Source organism: Megalobrama amblycephala, linkage group LG1 (genome assembly GCF_018812025.1).
Source record: "Megalobrama amblycephala isolate DHTTF-2021 linkage group LG1, ASM1881202v1, whole genome shotgun sequence".
NCBI lineage: Eukaryota > Metazoa > Chordata > Actinopteri > Cypriniformes > Xenocyprididae > Megalobrama > Megalobrama amblycephala.
In genome coordinates, this window is record NC_063044.1 from 74,051,669 (window position 1) to 74,075,477 (window position 23,809).

The 23,809-nt window shown below is 36.8% G+C and overlaps 1 protein-coding gene and 1 long non-coding RNA gene across 7 annotated transcripts; one reads left to right on the top strand and one right to left on the bottom strand.

Annotated features, from left to right (window-relative positions):
- Positions 1–3,312: 3,312 nt before the first annotated feature.
- Positions 3,313–19,715, bottom strand: LOC125248755. Of its 6 annotated transcripts, none has more exons than XR_007180371.1 (15): positions 19,535–19,715; positions 18,435–19,458; positions 17,823–17,902; positions 9,625–9,942; positions 8,908–9,251; positions 8,544–8,672; positions 7,067–7,096; positions 6,794–6,824; positions 5,990–6,013; positions 5,625–5,648; positions 5,404–5,433; positions 5,148–5,171; positions 4,909–4,938; positions 4,401–4,589; positions 3,313–4,223 (listed from the first exon to the last, which is right to left on the bottom strand). It is a non-coding gene; the product is annotated as an uncharacterized LOC125248755 (long non-coding RNA). The 6 variants fall into 6 exon arrangements; XR_007180369.1 differs by having other exon boundaries at positions 17,823–17,924; XR_007180368.1 differs by lacking the exon at positions 19,535–19,715 and having other exon boundaries at positions 17,823–17,949; positions 18,435–18,524.
- Positions 19,716–21,131: 1,416 nt separating this feature from the next.
- Positions 21,132–23,120, top strand: LOC125279489 (hepatocyte cell adhesion molecule-like). Its single transcript, XM_048209266.1, has 4 exons — positions 21,132–21,707; positions 21,890–22,216; positions 22,614–22,895; positions 22,963–23,120. Exons 1-4 carry the CDS (start codon positions 21,536–21,538, stop codon positions 23,118–23,120), a joined length of 939 nt encoding a protein of 312 aa, XP_048065223.1. The 5' UTR covers positions 21,132–21,535.
- Positions 23,121–23,809: the final 689 nt, after the last annotated feature.

Sequence of the window (23,809 nt, forward strand, 5' to 3'; positions counted from 1 at the left end):
GGAGGAGCAGTGGAAGCCGGTGGCATATGCGTCACGTTCACTTACCCCCACAGAGCAACAGTATGCCCAGGTGAGAAAGGAGGCTTCGGGTCTGACCTGGGGTTGTGAAAGGTTCAAAGACTTCCTCATAGGACATCATTTCCATCTGGAGACAGACCACAAACATCTGGTGAGCCTGCTGGGTATTCAAGAGCTAGCAGAGCTTCCTCCGAGAATCCAGAGTTTCCGCATGAGATTGATGAGGTATAATTACACCATCACATATACATCAGGAAAAATGCTGTTTACAGCTGACACATTGTCTTGTTCACCGGTAACAAACAGCCGAGGTGAATTCAATTCTGATACTGACTTGATGGAAGACACTCATATCTATGTAGAGACTGTCATAGGGTGCATGCCTTCCAGCACTATCTATTTGGACTCAAAGAACAGCTGAAAATGGACTCCACGTGTTCCGAGGTGATGAAGCGATGCCAGGAAGGATGGCCAGACCTCAGCCACATAACAGGAGAAGTAAGGAAATTCTGGCCTGAAAGAGCAGTTCTCACAATCCATGATGGTCTTCTATTAAAGGGCTCCCGGCTGGTGATACCCACAGCTATGCAGAGCACAGTCCTGGCGAAGCTGCACGAAGGGCACCAGGGACTTGCCAGATGTAGACTCTAAATTGACAGATTAATGAGCTCATTCAAAATTGCACAACGTGTATTAAAGGGATAGTTCACCCAAAAATGAAAATTTGATGTTTATCTGCTTACCCCCAGCGCATCCAAGATGTAAGTGACTTTGTTTCCTCAGTAGAACACAAATGATGATTTTTATCTCCAACCACTGCCGTCTGTCAGTCAAATAATAAGAGTGATTGGGAACTTGAACAATAAGAGTCGAAAAAACTCCCATAGACAAATCCAAATTAAACCCTGCGGCTTGTGACGACGCATTGATATCCTAAGACACGAAACGATCGGTTTGTGCAAGAAACCGAACAGTATTTATATCATTTTTTACCTCTAAAACACCACTATGTCCAACTTCGTTCAGCTTCCTGTTAGTGAGGTCAAAAAACGCGTTCTCATGACGGAAGTGATGTCTCGCCCATATACTTCAATGAGAGCGAGACATCACTTCCGTTGTCAGAGCGCGATCAGACCTCACTAACCGGATGCTGAACGAAGTTGGACATAGTGGTGTTTTAGAGGTAAAAAATGATATAAATACTGTTCGGTTTCTCGCACAAACCGATCGTTTCGTGTCTTAGGACATCAATGCGTCGTCACGAGCCGCAGGGTTTAATTTGGATTTGTCTATGGAAGTTTTTTCGACTCTTATTGTTCAAGTTCCCAATCACTCTTATTATTTGACTGACAGACGGCAGCGGTTGGAGTTAAAAATCAGCATTTGTGTTCTACTGAAGAAACAAAGTCACCTACATCTTGGATGCCCTGGGGGTAAGCAGATAAACATCAAATTTTCATTTTTGGGTGAACTATCCCTTTAAAGAATGAGTCAATCCAACTGAGGTTTTAATGCCCTCTGTTTTCCCAGCCAGACCATGGCTTATGCTTGGTGCAGATTTGTTTTCAATGCATGGAAACACTTATCCACTAGTGGTGGATTATTTTTCTAGATTTGTGGAAATAGCCACACTAACCCCTGCAAGATCTGTTGATGTAGTAATGCACTTGAAGTCTATGTTTTCAAGACATTCCAGAATTCCAAAGATCCTTTTCTCGGATAATGGACCTCAATTTTCCAGCCAGTCATTTGCAAGCTTTGACTATGGCTTCAGTCACCAGCAGCACAAGATTTGCTCAAAGCAATGAGCGTCATGTTCAGACAGTAAATCATCTGCTCAGCAAAGCAAACAACCCCTATTTGGCAATGCTAGCTTACAGAACAAAACTGCTGGCAAATGGCTAAAGTCCTGCACAGCTCCTAATGGGACGAAGACTGGGTGAAAAGTTCAGTAAATAAAAGAATGGCAAGAGTTGTGACATGTTCAATGGGCCTGATCCTTTCTGACTAATAACTCGACAGATGTAGGTTCGCAAAGCCATGAGCATCAATAGTAGTGAAATGTCCCTCATTGTTGATGGAAGGCTTGTTTGAGATGCATCGGAGTAGCGCGGACCGATCGGCGGGTGATATCGGAGTGCCGGGGATCCGAGGGAGTGTTTGTAGAGCATATGAATCCTTGTGCTTTTGTATTGTTCTTATGAGATGTATACAGTGACGTAAACCTGGCTCTGTGCTGGCTCTCTAGCCCGTGGAAAGGCAAACTTGTTCTTAGAAGGCTCGACAGTTGAACCAACTCCGAACTAGCGCCCGGTTCGTGCTGGTGGAAAGGGGGTATCAATGTTTTGGGGAAACACAGACCAGAGCAAAGGCCATGCATAGATATTTTAAAGTGCCCCTATTATGGATTTATGAAAATGACCTTTAATGTAGTGTATAGCAGTGTGAATGAAAACATCCTGCAAAGTTTTAAATCTGAAAGTGCACCGTGTGTAAAATTATTGTCTCTCAAAAGTACGAGTCAACTCTTGAGTCAATTAAACGAGTCATTTGTAAAACGAATCCCAAGACGAAACATTAGCATTGTGTGTGCCCACTTATTGTGTGCGCTGACGCCAGGGAAAACTTGACACCCCTCAAACACTGCAGTGGTTAAAGTTCATCTTCACAGCGATACCACAGCAGTATAGCCCAAACCGACTGCTTCTTCAAACTAAATGCGTAAAAATAAGGTATACTAGAACATGTCCAGACCGAGCACCGCTGATACATCGAACAAATTAAGCTGTTTATTGTTTAATGACATACCGAATTTGTGTTCTTACAATTATTACTCTTTTAATTCTGTATTTCACTAAATATTCATCATGCGTTTGTGTAAAAAAATATCCATATTTTAACAGGTTATGAAGTAAATATAATGGCCTGTTTTCACAGACAGGGTTTTAGAATATTTTAGCAGCTTTTATAAAATAAGCCTTAGATAAAAAAACATTACTGATGTTTATCTTGAGATAAAACAATGGCTCTGGCATATTTTAAGATATATCAGACAGCTCACACATGAATTTTAGACTAGTCTTAACCCTGGTCTGTGAAAGCAGGGATATATGCTTTACCAATGAGTGATTCTTTCTGGTGTTGTACAGTAATGGCTCTCCTAATGTAGATGATGCTGCTTCAGCTCCCTCTTGTGACTGAATATGAAAACACATTCTGTGTTTAACCACTCTCACTGTGATATATGATCCATTGAACATTATAATACACGAATGAATCAGTCAGGAGAAGAGGTGATGGTATAATAATCAGTTTATTTAACGACATTAGTTAATGTCTTTGTATATGCTTGATCGGTCAGATGTTCACCTGATCAGCACACATTCAATGAGTGTTATTATATTACAGCAAAGGCAATGGAAAATGACTGCTTTGTCCTGTAACAATTAGAAACCTTGAAATAAGGACTTTGCATTATCATTAACTAATAAAGACAACAGCACAGAAATACAGTAACCGAAAAGGTAATAATACATATACAGATATAAAGTAGTGATAGTGATAGTAGTGTTTTTCAAAGCCACACACAAAGAAAAGAAAAATATTTTTATTGGACCAAAAACTTCCTAATGTGAGATCTTAGAGTGTCTCCTGATGGATGTAGTTATCACTGGATATGTATTTTGCAGCTATAATTACTTGTTCATCAGTGAGTTTAGTGTCTGTAGGAGTTTCTAAGCTTCAGAGCTCGTCTTTGGTGCTTTAAGCATTCACTAGATGGACATGTTTGACCATTGCGCTAAATTCTTGAAACCAAGAAGCCCATTTCACTGCCCACTTCTAGCATTTTTCAAAGCAATAACACATTGTGTGATAATCAGATTGTTACTATCACACAATATCAAAGATCAAGGCAGTATTTTGTTAACAGAGTAACAGGATTGAAGTGTAGCATTATTGAAATGAATAATGTATGAAAGAGTTTCATCAACCACCAACCAAAGAAGCTTTTTACTCTGCAGATTAACAGCTCAACAGAAATGGGTTCTCACATTCACGGGATGGACAGAAATATGGCGCTCATGTTGATGATGTCATAGTGATTGACACGGGTGGGCGTGTCTTATCTCAACCTGGAGTCATGTCCTCCGGCTTATTCTCTCCATCATGTTCTTTTTTTAACAGCGGCGTCACTACAGTGGGATCTGAAATCCAGAGACAATGACTGTTGTTTAAACACATCTACACACACATGATGTTACAGCTACACATTCCCAAACAAGACACGATAATCCATTAAAAATGCTAAAGATAACAGAAAATAATAATCATGTTTTATTTATATAGCATCTTTCCAGGGCTCAATGACGCTTTCCACTGACCATGTGTGTGAACTCCAGCATCTTCACTGCTGTTTTTACGGATTGGAATCCTCTTGCCCTGCTCCTCTATGGATATCTTGACGTCACCTGTCGCTTGACTTATGGCTGTATCATGAACAGTAATGCACCGTTCCTCTCCACCTTTCTCCAAATCTGATCTCATTGTCTCTTGATTTGTGACTTCGGTGCCTAGAAACAGAAATAAAAAGACAAAGAAGACATTAAATCAACATGTGAATATCAGAGACTGAAATCACTACACAAGTGATAATTTTATCTAAACTACAAATTAGTTTACTTTTTAGTGATCACTAAAAATTACTGTAATTTAGTAAATCAGATGTTGTTTGTGATTCAGTAATATCATGCAGCTCAATACTGGACAATCACACAATCACTGCAGTAGAACCTATAAATGTTGAGTATGAAAAATCATATTATGAATTTAAAATCTTCTGTTGCAAAATACAGTTATTGTTTCTCCTCTTGTGTCAGCTGTAATACTTACGCAGTTGCTTTAGATGTTCAGATATCTTCGCTTCATGTCAGCAGCACATGGAAAACATCACAAATTGAGTGATCAGACGAACATTTCAAACACTGATTAATACTGTAACAATTACATTAATGTTATACGTGTGACCAGTAAAACAAACAATAAAAAACACTTTCCACAGCATTCATTGCTTAATGTTAGTTTATGTTCAAATGAGTTATTTCTCCTGCTGTATCAGCAGTAATACTTACGCATTTCTTTCTCAGAGATCTCGGCTTCATGTCACAGCGGCACACAGAAACACAGAAACGAGACAATTACAGTTAACGTTGTATGTGATTATCAGTATATTAACATCATGCAGCTCTATACTGGACAGTCATACACTTCATTAATTACTGCACTTAATTTAAATACAGAAAGGTGCAAAATTAAGAAATATTGTCTATTTTGTACATTTAAACACACTAAAGCTCACTTTCCCTTTTCATCAGCTGTAATACTTACACATTCTCTTTAGTGTTCCAGAGATCTCCACTTCATGTCAGCAGCACAGAAACAGAAACGATGAGATTATAAGTGAATGAACATGACAGACACACACTTCATTAATTATTGCACTAAATTACATGAAGAACTTGTGAATAATTATAAATACTGACTATTAATTTTACACATTTAGAATCTACAATAAAGCTCATTTTCACTGTATCAGTTTTAACACTTACATAATTCTTCTTTAGAGATCTTCGCTTCACGTCACAGCAGCACATAGAAACAAATGAGAAGATTATGAAACACTGAGAAATTTCTGTATAATCGTTTGTGTTTCTAAATCATAACCTGAATGTCTTCATATTAATATCATGTAACAATTACAGTAATGCCGTGTGTGTTATAGTGACCGTAAAATATGACATTTTACTTTTAAGCAATATTGCAGTGTTTATTATAAGTCATTTATCTCATTATTTCAGGAGGCATTAAGGGTTAATCTACAAACACACACAGACAGGTTAAACAGATTCAAGCTCAGTCTCACATGGTTTTCCTTGTAAACAGCCCTGGTCTCTGCATCAGCTGTGATACTTACGCAGTTCTTTTTCACAGGTCTTCGCTTCATGTCACAGCAGCACACAGAGACAGAAACAGAAACACGAGTCAAAAACACTGAGTGAATCTTCATGAGCTACTAATAATCACTTCATCATCTGCATGACTTTATATTAATGGTCCCTAACAATTACAGTAATGTGTGTGTGAACATTGGATAAATCCATCATTAATGTCATTTAACAAAATAAACAATACAGTAACACTTTACAAAACAGCTCAACTAACTAACAATGAAGAAGTGCATACCTAACTTTAACTAATGGGACTATACTCTATTGGTTATATACTGTACACAGCAAAATCTCTAAAGTTAAATCAACTCTTCTTAGATTACATATGGTCCCTCACTATATAGTGTTAAAGCAACACTGAGACAGAGTGAACGTTAATGAGATAATTAAAGTGATTAAGTTACAATTAAGCAGTAGTGATGAACACCTGCTGTTAACAAGCATAATCACTGAAAAGAAACACAATAACTACAAGGACTTCCAGCCACAGCCTTAGATTAAATCAAATGAAGATAAAAGACATTAAATCTCTCAAGATCTGATTAAACAACTCCACAAACAACATGTTATCATCATATTAACTTTAACTCTGCTTCAATGTTATTTTAACTCTGTGTACAGAGGGACCATATGTTCTCTGAGCAGAGTTGATTTTACTGTGTATGTTTTACATTAGATCAGTGAATCATCATATGTTTTGTTTTTATATTCTGCTTTACTATCAAACAATAAATGCTTCATTCTCCTGCTGTATCAGCTGAAATACTTACTCAGTTGCTCTAGCTGTTCAGAGATCCTTCGCTTCATAACAGCAGCACAGGGAAAGAGAAATGAGGAGGTTATGAGTGAGGTTTTTTCTAAATTCAGCATTTCAAACAGAGATTTAGATGCAGCTCAGTACTGAACAATCACACACTTACTGCACTAAATCACTCACAATGAGAACGTTTGGGGAAAATAACAAATACTGACTATCATATTATACATTTTATATAGTACAATAAGATTCATTTTCCTCCTCTTGTATCAGCTGTGATACTTACGCAGTTGCTCTAGTTGTTTTGATATCTTCTCTTCATGTCACAGCAGCACATAGAAACACAAATGAGGACATTATAAGCGAATGATCAGATGAAACACCAACAAGTACTCCATGTGACTTCAGGACTATGTAAACCTTCTGAACGTTTATGATAGCTTTATGTGCCCTTTATCCGAGCGGCCATATCAGTCACCGGCCACCAGGAATTCTCCCAAATGACCACTCCAGAACTGCATAGACTTCTATATAAACTAAATCAGTACAAAATATGTTCTGCAACAAATATTTTCAGAGATTCTAGACTATTTTAAGTTGTAAAGTAAGCCAGAAATAGTAAAATTTAGCATATGGCTTCGGCAGGCAGGTAGGTGATGTAATGATTGTGCGCATTTACAGGTGCTGGTCATATAATTAGAATATCATCAAAAAGTTGATTTATTTCACTAATTCCATTCAAAAAGTGAAACTTGTATATTATATTCATTCATTACACACAGACTGATATATTTCAAATGTTTATTTCGTTTAATTTTGATGATTATACCTGACAACTAAGGAAAATCCCAAATTCAGTATCTCAGAAAATTAGAATATTGTGAAAAGGTTCAATATTGAAGACACCTGGTGCCACACTCTAATCAGCTAATTAACTCAAAACACCTGCAAAGGCCTTTAAATGGTCTCTCAGTCTAGTTCTGTAGGCTACACAATCATGGGGAAGACTGCTGACTTGACAGTTGTCCAAAAGATGACCATTGACACCTTGCACACAAAGGTCATTGCAAAAGAGGCTGGCTGTTCACAGAGCTCTGTGTCCAAGCACATTAATAGAGAGACGAAGGGAAGGAAAAGATGTGGTAGAAAAAAGTGTACAAGCAATAGGGATAACCACACCCTGGAGAGGATTGTGAAACAAAACCCATTCAAAAATGTGGGGGAGATTCACAAAGAGTGGACTGCAGCTGGAGTCAGTGCTTCAAGAACCACTACGCACAGACGTATGCAAGACATGGGTTTCAGCTGTCGCATTCCTTGTGTCAAGCCGCATTGCTGCAGTTATTCAGGCAAAAGGAGCCCCAACTAAGTATTGAGTGCTGTACATGCTCATACTTTTCATGTTCATACTTTTCAGTTGGCCAAGATTTCTAAAAATCCTTTCTTTATATTGGTCTTAAGTAATAATCTAATTTTCTGAGATACTGAATTTGGGATTTTCCTTAGTTGTCAGAACTACATGAACAAACACAAACAGACATGATCAAAAGATCTTAAATTCAGCATTTCAAACAGACAGCGATACAGAGATTCAGTAATTAGTATTAATGTAATTCAGCTCAACTCTGAACAATCACTGATTAAGAACTGCTAAAAAGGTAGAAATATCGATTGTGAAGAAATCCTATTATACATTTAATACTGTACTGTACTACAATAAAGCTCAATGTTTTTCCTCTTGCTCTATCAGCTGTAATACTTACTCGTTTGATTTTGTAGTTCAGAGACTTTGCGACGATGGTAAAAAACACCAGCAGCTGTGACAGCTGAAAATACCAGCAGCAGAACAACAACAACAATCCCTGCTACAGCAGCTGGAGACAGAGCTGAATCTGGAACAGATAAAGAGAGACAGACATTTGTGTGAATAAGTCTATAACAAACACTATAAACATCAACACTATATAACCTGAGTGAAACAGAAAGTCATTATTTATCAGATCTACTGTATTTACAGGTGTCAGACAAGCTGTTTTAGATAATAAGATGTCCTCAGGGTGAGAAGTTTTGAAATATTTACAGAGAGCTGAAAAACAACAACTTCTAAAGTAGTCTTGAGTTACTCACCGCTGACAGTGACAGTGAATCTCTTGTATAAAGTCTGTTTGCTGCTGCTGATCTTCACTGTATAAAGTCCAGAGTCTGTGATTCTGATGTTTGTGATGGTCAGAGATCCAGTTTGATTATCCAGCTTCAGTCTGTCTCTGAGTCTCTCATCAGTATCATATAATGGTGGAGTCTTGGCCTCTAGATCATGTTTAGCTATGAGTTTTCCTTCATCTCCAAACCTCCACACTATCTGCTCATCTTCCGTGTGTTTCAGTATCAGTCTGAAGAGTGACAGATTCTCCCTCCGTCTCTGATACACTCTTCATTTCACCTTTAACCAGCATCAATAACAGCTGGAGACTCTGAGGGAATCAGATTCAAAGTAAACACTGTTAGTGGCCACTAGAATATGATGTCTAACAGATCTTACGTTTATAATTACTTACATAAGGCATATGCAGATTAAGCAATACTGTTAAATATCTGGATATATTATGTATCAAATGTCATTTACTATAAACTTCTTTCCTGCGGCCCAATCACAGCTGTGATGATATTCAGAACAACAGCATGACTGTGAGATTGAGAAACTACTGTTCAACACATTCGTAAGGAATATTTGATGGCTGCACTTTGAAAATCAGTTTAATTCAGTCTAATTTATGAAACAAAAAGCAACTTAAAAGCATTGAATTATCCATGTTATATGTCATTTATAAACGTGTGTGTTCTCACCATAGACGATAACTGTGAATTTCCTATAGGTGGTCCCAGTGTTGTGTATGATTTCTGCTTTATAAAGTCCAGAGTGTTTGATTCTGATGTTTGTGATGGTCAGAGATCCAGTCTGATCCAGCTTCAGTCTGTCTCTGAATCTCTCTTCAGGATCGTACGAGATCTCATTCTCCTCGACTTGAGCAATGGTGAAGCCCGTGTCTCCAAACCTCCACAGGATCATATTAATTCCCTGTATTTGAGTAAGATCAGGGTTTAGAGTGACTGAATCTCCCTCCATCACTGTCTTCACTTCATCTGTTTCAGCACCAAACACTCCTGCAGAACAAACACAAACTCATTAATGCTAGTGAACACATTTAACTGACACAATCTGACTTTATGAGGTGAAAATTCACCAAATTAAATTTGGTATTAGTGGGCATAAAATCTAAGGGTGTGCTACTTTTACATTTAACATGAACTAATATTTAATAAAGAAAAATAAATACATAAATAAAAGAGTGACGAACTTAAGAAATAAGATGTTAATACACATTTTACAGAGATCTTATTTTTTAAGCATACAATTGTTCTGACTTCTGAATGTAAAATTAAAAACAAAGGCTTATTTTCCATAACTTTACATGTATGAATATAACAGATTATCAAAACAACCCCAAAATTATATGATGGGCCCCAGTGCAGGCTATTACAGCTAAAATCAGTATCAAACAATCAAGTAATTAAGATATGTATTCAAGAAATGTATTAAAAACATAAAGACACATTATTTCAGCCTCATTCATTCCACACCCGGTGTTCTTGGTTTTCTTCCTATTTATTAAATCCAGGCAATTGGTTGATGAAACATTGATTTGAGTGAATTTTGGTTTGTATAAATTCTATCTTAATTTTAAAGATTTATACACAAAAAAAAACAAAAAAACTTAAAGGTCAGAATCATGTCTGACCCGACATAGGATATTGCACATATGATGTAGCCTATCTTACTCATGCTGTTCACTTTTCATAATCAACATAGATTACATTAAAATAATATTATAGGCTAATAAATGTAACATATATGAAACTTAATAGGCTACGTTTTCTTTAACCCTCTGTTCGACGAACGCGCCGGCGCAAACTCGCCTCATGACATCAGAAACAACTTTAAATACTTAAGATCATTTTTGGCCATACAGATAAGTACAATACATCATTATAAACTATAAATGGTTTATTTTTATTTGTGTACACTCACAATAACAACAAAACCTTGTGCTTTTATAAAAACAGGGTGCGTTTCTGCCTCTGGAGAATATCTGAAACGTCTGAATAATGAACTGAAACTCAAAGAATAATTATCAAACAAACCTGAAACATGTGTCTAAAGAAAGCTTGAAATGCTGCTTTTAAATCAAACAATTCACATTTAAAGCAAACTAAAGAGGCTAACATTTTCCTCTAAGTACGCTACTATTGTTTAGGCATGTCCCCACGACCCGAACACTTTTTGCAACATCTCGCGGCACAAACGAACGTACCTTTAAAAAAAAACAAAAAAACATTGGTCTGTGTTTAATAAGAGCTGATCTATCGCTGGAATGTGTTGTTTTTTTAAATCACGGCAAGGGCTCGTTTCCGCTGTTTTCAGTTCTCTTGTTTTTCATGTCCGCAGTTTGAAGCGACCCCAACCCAGATAGCACACGTAGTCTGCAAGCTCTGTTAAAGATCACTTCATTGGAAAGCATCTGCGTTTACAAACATCTAATAGACGTCTTTAAAATGTCAGTTTTACATACATTCTAAATCATAAACATCTCAAAGACATCTTCTAAACGTCTATTTGACATTGACAGGATACGTCCTATAGACGTATTCCAGATGAGCAAACACTCTAAATAATACGTCTTCCAGACGTAATCACACACATCAAATAGACGTCTCCGAGATGTACGTGTGCTATCAGGGAATTAACGTGATATTTAGACCCTGGAATACAAATGTCACGGGGGAACCTGGCCAAAAACGCGGATTTGAAAAAAAAAAGAAAGACATTGGGCTAGTTGTGAGTAGCAACTGGGTGGATTTTATTGTGAAGACCTAGCAACCCTGTAAAGTTGGTTTTATATTCGCACATTCGGACTTCTGATAAATTCAGACTTTCCAATAAATGTGCAAGAAATTAATGTTTGCGAATTTTAAGCAGCGACATGATATTGACAACGACAACCAAAGTCCTGCACACTTGAGTAAAGTTGGTTTTATATTCGCACATTCGGACATCCGTATTCAATAGCCTTGTTAATCACACTACATTGGACATTCAGTGGATATTCACAAGTAAATATGCCATTAAAACAATACTTGCCTATTTTGATCGACTGTGAAAAATGTTGTAAGTTGACAATCGTTGGTTGTCAATATCATGTCGCTGCTTAAAATTTGCAAACATTAATTTATTGCACATTTATTGGAAAGTCTGAATTTATCAGAAGCCCGAATGTGCGAATATAAAACCACCTTTACCCAAGTGTCCTGCACCATCTAATGCACGGAAAACACGACTAAAGAATATCCCCGAATGTAATGATGATTATTAATAATACGGGAAAAAGTGAGAAACAGAATATTCATTTTTAATAAGAATATTAATGACTGAATTGACAGAAGATCGAATATAGCCTATGGAAAAGAGACATTGTCATCCCAATGATCAATGAAACCGAAACCGAAAGTGTTCAAAAATAGAGATAAAATCGCTTGAACTTACCACACATTACTAGCAAAAACGAAACTATTTTGAAAGTGATCCACATAATGTTGGCGATTCCAGCTAAATCGGATTTCGATGGATATTATTAATACTCGTTTGTTTGAAAATGGTCGACCAACAGAGAGATTTTCCGACTAGGACTGACTAATTAAACATTATATTTGATATTATATTGCAGAAGACTGCAATTGTGTCAGACGTTAGTGGATTGCTTCATTCATATCGCAAGTCTTCGTCTCAATGTGACGTTAGTTATATTAAATAATATTTAGAGGACGTGGATTTTGGGATGCAGGTAAAGCTTCTTCCTCTTTGTGCTTATCTTCTTCTTCAGTTTTATGGCTGTTTGCAAACCAGCTTAAATGGTGCATTTACCACCACCAACTGGACAGGAGTGTTCTTTGTGCGGTTCGCATTCTCCTGTGGATCAGAAACTTATATCCCGAATCCCAGACCATCTAAATATTAGGTGTAGGATGGGACAGCGAACCTAACCTGCGCGAGAGAGTGAGTGTGTCCGAGAGCAGGGACGGATCTAGAAAAAGGGGTGGCATGAGGTCTATGAAGGGTGGCAACACCAAAGTAAGTGCCCAGGGATAGTTTTTGTGGATTCATGGACTGACATTCACAACTGTGTTCACAAATAGTATTACCACAAAGTAACCATCTATACTGTTTAATAAATAAATAAATAAATAAAATATCCATCATGACTCAATATGAAAAACATCAACAGATTCTAAATGTTTCTGAGCTTGAATCACTAATCAAGACGAACAGTTGTATTAATACTAGAGGCTTGGATGGTATACATCACATGTTTTAGTGCAAGTTAAAGTCCTATAAAACCTTTTAAATGTCCTGACAACCTGAAATAACATAAGATTTTAGTCTGTAGATTTAGTCGACTAAAATCTAATTTAGTTAAATTGTAATGCATTAAGCATTTCTCTAACAATCCTACACACTGATATAGGTACATCTGATATTCTCCAAACTGTTTTTGTTCACCCAGCTGTACTTTGCTCGCCAAAGCGGGTGGTTTTTGACAGTTCAAGTGCAAAAAAGACACGAAAGAGCAAAATTCAGCATATTTAAAAATAAATTGTAAATTCACATACAGTAGTTCAGGGGCAGATCCAGACTTTGTGAACATTCAGGGCTTAGCCCAAATATTTTGCCCAATGAAATTTTAATTTTCTGTTAACTGTCATAAAAGGAGCTTTGTTGTAGTATTGTTGAGTAAAGTTCATAAAATGAACATTATTTCTCAATGGAATTTGTAAAACTATGTTTTGTGTACGTCCTATAGGGGGGTCCGGGGGCATGCCCCCCAGAAGAAAATTTTGTACATTTTAAGGTTAAATGCATCAATCTGGTGCACTTTGAGAGCTCAAAATTAGTACACAGTGTGCACATTGACCAAAGAAACAGCATTGACTTGTACCTGGACATGAAAGATGGTTCAAACATATTTTTAGTTGTGATATTACCTCAGTTTACATTGTGCTTTAGGATGCCAAACAATTATTACAATAATATAAAAATAATAATATAATAAATTTTAGGCCTATATAATTATTCATACGACAGTAATATCCACATATTGTAGCAAATGCACTCTAAAATAAATTTAAAAATAAAAAATATTTTACACAACAGTACACAAAAATTATTTTACACAAAAGTTACTTTACACAACAGTATAGGGAAATTACAATAGCCTACTTTTGTAGTAATTAATACGATAAATCCTTATTTTGATCAGCAGCTGATCTGGTGAGCAAATGTGCACTTCTTTTTAAAACACGCAGCACAAACAGACTGTATATATACTTAATGACTGTAATTTCCTGTTTTATAAAGGCACAAAGCCATATCACAGTTTCGATTTAGTTCGTTGGCAAAATACAACGTTACAGACCATTTTGGCTAAGCGTGTTTTAAATTTCCGGTTCATTATGAAACGGTGGCACAGGGTCATTGATGGGAAACACTGAATGAATGTTTAGCTGACAAATGTGCTAAAGTTGTCATATCAGCCTTCAACCGGACCAAACGAGAGTCTCGAGGCCTGCCGCTGCTCTGAGTGAGTGACAGGAGGCGTTTCTGTGTTCAACTGCGGTGTGCGTGAACTCGCTGTCGGACAGAAGACAAAAAGCGCTCCGGTGTATGGATACTGTAGAGAGCAGTATCTTATAAGCAATCGCTTAGCATAAATGTGCGCTATTCATTAATTGCGAATCTGAAGTGCTGCTGCGCGAGGCCGTAGAGTGCGCAACAGCGCCGCGTTTCCCGCGGTTAGATCAGCACATTACACTTCAAATCTGCGCATCTTCCACACAGGACAGCAGTCCTGACTGGATTTCTTCCCAAATCGCCCCCCTCTTTCATTTTCGTCTTGTTTTTATTAGTTGACGAAAATTAGAGTAGATTTTAGTCATAGTTTTAGTCATTCAAAACGCATTTTTATTTAGTCATCGTGTCGTTTTCGTCCGTGAAAAAATGTCGTTAACGAAAATTATGACGAAAATTATTCGTCAACGAAATTAACACTGTATCTAACTCCGATAGATCCACCTCTGTCCGGGAGCGAGCGATGCGATGATTAGCTATGAATTAAATGGGTTCTGTTTAGAAATAACTAAACGATTGCCTTCTTCTGGGTTTAAAAGCTTCTTTAATGTGATTGTTGATCTCCTTTCTTCTGAAATTCTTCAGTTAGTTTACTTCTTTCCTCTGAATATCTATTGCACTGAATTAGTACATGTTCCACTCTTAAATCCACACCATTCACACAATCCTGTAGGATGTTTTCCTATCATATGCATTGTTGAATAAGGTCCTGTATGTCCCAGTCTTAATCTAGAGATAATACAGTCTTCCTTCCTTCTTGTATTAAATGTCGATGCCTTCCCTTTTGCTTAGTATCACAATAAGATTGCCAGTTTTTATTGATCTGCCTTCTTATTATTGCTGTTTTTATACATTATTTACATAGGCTGCATGCTGATATGTACAACTATAATATATTATTGCTCTTATGATTGTCGAATAAATCATTTTATTTTAGGGTCTTTTAACTAGTTGCTTATTAGTATGCGTATTACTGTGATATTGGCTGTTCATTAGTACTTATTAAGCACATATTAATGTCTTATTCTGAATGAACTTATTCTACATTATTAATCCCAACACCTAAACTTAACAACTACCTTAATAGCAATTAATAATCAGTAAATCAGGAGTTATTGAGGGAAAAAATCGTAGTTAAAAGTGAATATGTGTTGATCATTTTTAATCTCATTACATTTAAAATCTTCTTACATTTAACCTCCGTCTTATTCATGAGTGTGTGTACTCAATGAAACTTTAGTATTGAACCACATTCCTAAAATCTGATCACTTTGACTTGTTCTAACTCTTTATTATATAATTTCATCTCAACCTTTTATTTATAAACAACATATATTTGGTTTTCTCACTGAGAATTTAAAACCCAATTAAAACTCTTTAATCCAGTTATATAATTTTCCATCTGTCCCAATTGTATCTAATTTCATCAACAAACCCTCCTCTTCCCTAATATATCATAAGCTTTCTCCATGTCAAAGAAAACTGCTATTATGCTTTCCTAATATCTGATTCCAGATTCATTATTGAGTCCTTTGTTCCCTTTTCACGTCTAAAACCATTTTGATGTGGGAAAAAAAACAGATTATCTCAATTGATCTGTAACCATTTTTTCCATTAATTTACCTAAATGTGAAGTTAAAGTCGGTCTGTAATTTTAAAGTCCGCCTGTAGTCAATAATTTTGTCTCTTAAAACTCATCTTTGAACAACAAAATTACATATTTAATCGTTTTTTTCATGTGGAAAAAAATTCTTCATGCCTTTAAATAGCTTGAATGTAACTCTACACCCTTGCCTCATTTAATATACACAGATATATAAATATGTTAATTAGCCCCACCTCCACTGGTGTTGATATGCTAAAGCCCGCCGGCACATTGACGTGATTGTCTAGTTTCTGGTTGAGTCTTTTTATATTTAGTCATATTTTCCCAGTTGTGAGTTTTTTTCCCCTTTAACTGCTATTGTACACTTCTCATTCCAGCATGGAGCTGTTTTTCCCTCCTTTTTCCTTTGCTTTTCAGAATTCATTCACTAGCAACACTCTGATACATCAACTCTATATTCTTTCAATTATTCCTACATTCATCTTGATCATTTTCAATCCTTCCTCGCTCATTCTTTTGAATATTTTCCAGTCTGCTTTCCTGTATTTCCTTGTTTTACCTTCCTCATTATTTACAGTTGAACTCAGTATGATCACTACTAGCTGTACAATTTTTTAGTCTCTCCCATTTGCATCTGTTGCTAATCCAAGTATTATGGCACCGATCATCTCTTCCCGCTGTTTCATTTATAGCATCAAATAAACGTGAATGAACATCAGAAGGTATGTTGTTTCCCATACTGCATAGGTCATAATGGCGGGCCTCTCCATGCAAAGTAATAAACATGAGACAAACTAAACAGTACAATTACACATCAAATATGTTTTTCCAAAGATGGTTTCTGTCATTTTAGGCAGTTTTTATCACGCTGATGTTGTTTTAATTAGTTATTGATGCTATAAAAACGCGGGTTTTGACGTCATGATTGACAGCTGAGATTGACAGCTTCTCTGAGTGAAGTAGTCAATGAAGGCCTTTTTTTTCTGGATTTTTGGGAGGAGATCAGAGCTTTAACTTTCATTTCTACATTTCCAGAACTGTTTATTTCAAACCAACATAATGAGATTATTAATCGATTCTGCAGGAGTGTGGGTTGATATCGCGGCTCTACTTCACGTTCACTATGCTCAGACTCCAATCTCAAGACATCAACCATATTGACACACTGGTTGCTTCAGTTACTCCAATGGAAGAGAGTGAAAGTGCGTTGTCCATCTTTTTTTACAGTCTATGCTTGCTCTGAACCCAGACATGCCAGCGTTTGGCTTTCTGGTGTATTTAGGACTTCTACAACTAGAGAGCAGCAAAAGTATTTATCTCCAACATGTTGATGTTGTTGATGCGTGTGAAGACACTCATTGTGCAAGTAGGAATCACATGAGTAAACTGCTTAGCTTTGCATTTGGTGAAAACTCACTATTAGATTCTCTGATTCATTTGATTTCCTGGAGATCTAGTATTTGTATTTTTGGATAATTTTAATTAGTCACCATCCCCCACAGCTTGTCCGGCCTCTCGCGTCACTTCTCTCCGGACAGCACTTCCGCTGCTGGATTACGCAATAAAAACCGAAGCACTGCACCAGAGCTTGAATAACCATGTGATCTGTGACATTGTCATATTTATATTCCCTCTAAACACCCAACTTTCTAAACACACATCTCAACAATCCTTTCAAATCAAAAGATTTGTTCTCACCTTCAGATTGAGAGCGCTGTCCGTTGGTCAGATGTTTCACAGTCCGGTCAAACTCCAGGTTCGAATGCCCTTAAGGCTCGCTGGAAGCAAGTTACTCTGAGACTTTGAGAATCACCAATGGCACATTCTAATAGCAAAAAACACAATGGCATCATTTTAATAGCAAATTTCAGAATAAAAATATCACGAGAGGTCTTCACTACCCTGTTATAAGTTTTACAGTATATATCTGGCAGGGGTTTCACCCACAGCATTTCCTTAACTACACACACCCCCTGCTTCCTGTTAACCATTCGACTGTACCTTTCAATCTCCATTGGATCAATTTCAAGTTGCAAAGCACATCTTTCTGTAGGCGACTAGCCGCTTACATTTGCAAAGTGAGAGATAATTATTTAGGTTGCACGCTTTTACAGAGTTTCGGGTGCAGATTGCACAATCTAACATTGCTAAAGTGAGTGACCCATGCTGTACTTCCCTAAATGACATTTCTAACTGAGACTCGACAGGAAATCGGCTAAACCTCAAGTTCGGTTACAAACAGCATTGGGGCTTGTGGTTAAAGCCCCTCCTCGCTTCGAAGCCTTTCTAATTTTATTCAGAGACACAAACCTGTTGAGCAGATGTTCTTTTATGAGTTCAGTCTATTGTCTAAACGATCCGATCATCTCTTTTCCTTTCAAGCCGATCTTATCCGGTCCAAAGCAAGCTTCGCTCTTCTTCTTCCTCCTTTTCTCTTTTGCCTTTTTTCTTCGCATCTTTGATCTGTGTCATTCGCTGTTTGATAAGAATAAATCATAATACGAATAAATATTTACACGAGTAGTTTTGTGCATGTTGTTTGTATTTATTTGAAGTGCTTCAACCGACCATTCAGTGATAATCTTCATTTATTTTTGATCATATGACTACATTTTTATTGTTTTATACACTTTTCAAAGCACAAACTTTTTATTACATGAAACAGTCCAAAAATGTCTGTCGTCCGGGATGCAAAGGCAGCTTTTTCCACCTTTTGACCAGAAGATGTCGTTAGCGTGCACCGTTTTTAAAAGCTTCGAGTAATGAACCTTTTCATGGCACAGTTGACATTGATTAGCATTGATCAGGTGCTTGATTAGGGTTAAATCTACATTTTAATATGCTCCTGATCATGTGACTCGGATTTATTCTCAAAAGGATTGACATTACAGGCTAAATAGCACAAAAATCAAATCAAGTGATTGGAACGCCAACAAATGTGGCCAACAATTGGCTTACAACAAATGTTTGTGATGAACTGGGGGCAGCAATAATTTTTAATGAATTAATAAAACATAAAATGGTTCAAAAACTGCTGTATGTTATTTCCCCAAACATCTGTCAGCAGATATAAACAATAGCCGAACGATAGAATGATTTGTATTGTGAAAGTGCTGCAAATACCATTGAAATGAATAAAAACAATGTTTTATATATATAATGCCTCCAGTTATGCAAGAAGAGTTCGATGTTTACTCCTGCACACTTTTCTTCTGTTGAAGACTTCCGCATCTGATCTCATAAACCAGAACAGCCACAGTAGCCACGCCCACCACAGCAGAGAGAGCCAATCGGATCACAGCTTCAGTGAAGCCACAACAGTGGATACGGTCTTCTGAGACAAGAAATGAGCAATGTTAAAACTAGAAATATAGTTTAGTTTGTGAAAGAATATAGTGCTGCTGATATACCTGCACATGTGTGACAGAGCTGAGTGTTGTTGAGGTGTTGAGTCTGGTTTCTGATGGGATTGTTCAGCACACAGCTGTAGGAATCATCCACACACTCCAGATGGAGAAGAAGATCAGACCGGCTGCTGAGATCAGACACTCTGATGATGGACAATACACTGTTTCCTTTGAACCAGGAGAGAGTCACATGACACATTCACCACAGCTGAACACACCAATGAACATGATGATGATGATGATGATGATGATGAAGAGTCTCTGCTGATGACAGGAACAGGCAGACGAGCTGGAAATATTGGAGAATAAAATAATCAAGTCCATAAGAGTGCTGTAATATTTATGATTTCATATATATTTAAACTTGATTTTAAGAATGAAATAAACAATTATATTAAAATGTTGATCATTAATATAATTAGAAGGCATGAAATGCAAACAAATGAATATGTACAATTATAAAATCTTTAATATCACAATAATATAACAGTGATTAATGCAAAGACACCCCTAGTAAAAAAAAAAAAGTAATATATTTAAAATACATTAATGTCATATTAACATATTTACTGACATATCTCTTTAGACTTACTGATAAAAAAAAATTATAATTAAACTTTATTTGGAGTACACAATGCACATTTCTTAATATTAGGCCTAAAATGTGTTTTAATGTCAATATTGATGAGGATTGTATGATATTTGAATAATATCGGTCTTTCAAAGCATAATATTTAAAGTGTGCCTAAAGTATACTTGTGATAGTTTCACTTTTGCACAATCAGATATACTTCAGTACATGTTCAGTTGGACCTCAGCACTACTTCTGCACGATTAAAGTGCAAAATGAGTTGTTCCAGTTTAGCAGACTTTAAGTATACCAGTTTAGTATACTAAAAAAGGTATTTTTATTAAGTACATAATATGCAACTATATTTTTAGTATACTTAGCATGAAATAAATGTATTTCAGATACATTTTAGTATATTTATTTTTTCTCTAGGGACATAATCATCAAACAGAAGTAACTTCTCCTCACCATAGACAGTGAGATTGAACATGTTGATCGTGTCTGTTCTGATGCTGGAGACTTTATAAAGTCCAGAGTCTGTGGTTCTGCTGTTGATGATGGTCAGAGATCCAGTCTGATGATCCAGTTTCAGTCTGTCTCTGAATCTCCCTGCAGCGCTATCATTATATAACCTGATTTATTGTTCTGTCTGTTGATTTTAGCTATGAGAATGTTTTCAAATTTCCACATTGGATCATTTCTCTGTAGTTCAGAAGGATCAGGGTTTAGAGTGACTGATTCTCCTTCAGTCACTTCCATCTTCACTTCAACACCAAACACACCTGATCAACAAACATTTCAAATGTGTTTAAAAGTTTCACCACTGAGAAATATCTCTTCATTCTGCACAAAAGTGTTTGGGTATATTAGTCTGATACATCTTGAAAATATTATAAATCAAGGAAATAATAAAGAGCAGAATGATGCACAAATGACGCCATAAAAACACTTACCAGCTCGACTCCAGGAGCACAAACACAAGAGAATAAAAGTCTCGAGCATTTTCCCAGCAGTTCACTGAACTGTTATAATAATATAATCAGGTCCTGCTCTCTTGAAATCATCGGTCTGAAGTGAAGCGGTTCAGTCGGTGTGAATACACTCCTCCTAGCTCCTCCCTCACTCACAGAACGACATTCAACATCATTTGTGTCCTGACAACATCTGAATCAGTTTACATGGTTTTCTTTCTCAAATCCAGATTATTTCAATAGGTTGAATGTATTATTACTCTTGATACACATTTAAACACTTAAATATTGAAACTTCATGTTATGTTCTTTCTCTTCACTCGTAAGACTTTAGTTTAGTTAGGGCCTATGGCATATCTGTGACGCTCAGTTCATGAATATTTATGAACAGCTACTGGACTTATTCGTATTTGTAGGTTCATATAACAGAAAATGTTCAAATGACACCTTCATATAGGCTTCATGTGTCCAGTTCGAGAAGGCACATGCTGTGGAGTCTCTGAAGGGAGGAGTTTGTTCACACTTCACTTCAGAGACGTCTGCTCTGTTTCAAACATGACAGGATCTGATCATGCGAACAGCTCTGAGATGAAGATGCTCACTCTCATCTGTTTGTGCTCGTGCAGTCTGGCCGGTGAGTAGCTTTAAGGCTGTTATTCCCATCGTTACTCAAATACTGGTGTGTTCACGCTGCTAGAATGAGTTTTCATTGAAATTAGTGCGGGTTTTGAACATGGTGATTTATAAATAGTTTGAAAATTACTAAAACTGTCAGAAAGACTTTTAATTGAGTAAATATTTCTGTTTGTTGATCAGGTGTGTTTGGTGTTGATGAACTGAAGATGGAAGTGTCAGTGACTGAAGGAGAATCAGTCACTCTGAACCCTGATCTTACTGAACTACAGAGAGATAATCCAATGTGGAAATTTGAAAACATTCTCATAGCTAAAATCAACAGACAGAACAATACAATCAGGTTTTATAATGATAATGCTGATGGGAGATTCAGAGACAGACTGAAACTGGATCATCAGACTGGATCTCTGACCATCACCAACAGCAGAACCACAGACTCTGGACTTTATACAGTCACCAGAACCAGCAATGAGACGCCACTCAACACATTCAATCTCACTGTCTATGGTGAGTTAAACACTTTTACACTCTCATTAGTTTAATCTACTGTACTACAGTATATCCAGTAAAAAAGTTAAAATTATTGTCCTTTTTCATAAATGGTTGCAAATAAAAATAATTATATAAAAATTCCACCAGTATATAAACAAGATTGCTGAATTTAGTAATTTTTGTCTTTTCTCTGAAAGTCATGAACATTTCCACCACATATTATTTTGTTTGATGATCCTGTGATGACATCATTTTGCTTTTCATTTAATTTCAAAGATGAGTGGTTTATAAATGTTGATAGTGTCAGCAATGACCTGTGTGTGTGATGAACTTTTACTTGAGAGAGAAAGTGGACAGATAGAAAATAAAACACACACACACACAAAATCACATTTATTCTCTTTTTTTCCAGCTCGTCTGCCTGTTCCTGTCATCAGCAGAGACTCTTCACTAAACTCTTCATCATCATCATGTTCATTGGTGTGTTCAGCTGTGGTGAATGTGAGTCATGTGACTCTCTCCTGGTTCAAAGGAAACAGTGTATTGTCCAACATCAGTGTTTCTAATCTCAGCCGGTCTGATCTTCTTCTCCATCTGGAGTGTGTGGATGATTCCTACAGCTGTGTGCTGAACAATCCCATCAGAAACCAGACTCAACACCTCAACACTCGACTCTGTCACACATGTGCTGCAGGTACTTCACTGATGATATCTGGTGTTTCTGCACACATTATTTTAGCACTAATGACCGTCTCTTTCAGATCTTCCGGTCTCGTGGACAGTGCTGATCTCTGCTGCTGCTGCTGCTGCCGCCGGATCTCTGTTGATTGTTATTGCTCTCGGGATCTTCTGCATCTGCAGGAAACACAGAAAAACTGAACCACAAGGCAAGAATTACTTAAAACTTCTGTATTTGTAAAATTTGTGAGCCATGCTGAAAAAATGAGTCACAATGGTCAATAGAATCAGAAAAGTCAATTTTTAAAGGATTAGTCCACTTTTAGATACATTTTTCCTGATAATTTACTCACCCCCATGTCATCCAAGATGTTCATGTCCTTCTTTCTTCAGTCGAAAAGAAGAATGCAGAAACCGGAAGTACGTTCAAGGCGATATTTTGTGTTCATAAAGTATATACAGTTGCAATTTTTCCGAAAATGAGCGATGGTTTCTCTAGATAAGACTCTTATTCCTCGTCTGGTATCGTTTAAATCTCTTTGAAGCTGCACAGAAACTGTAAATTTTGACCTTCAACCGTCTGGAGGACATTGATGTCTATTATAAGGAGAATAATCCTGGAATGTTTTCCTTCATTTCTTTTCGACTGAAGAATGAAAGACATGAACATCTTGGATGACATGGGGGTGAGTATATTATCAGGAAAAGTTTATTTAAAAGTGAACTAATCCTTTAAGAAAACAAAACAAAACAAACAAGTTAAAGTTTGCCAAGCAACCATACCTTAAATCCCTGGTAATAACACCAAATTTGTCACAAACCAAGTCAAAACCCATTTGAAAATCACATTTCATTGGCTCAGACTCACGCCATTGAGAATTCACTATGAATATCCACAAAGTTAGAAGTGCTTTAAAGCGATACCAAACT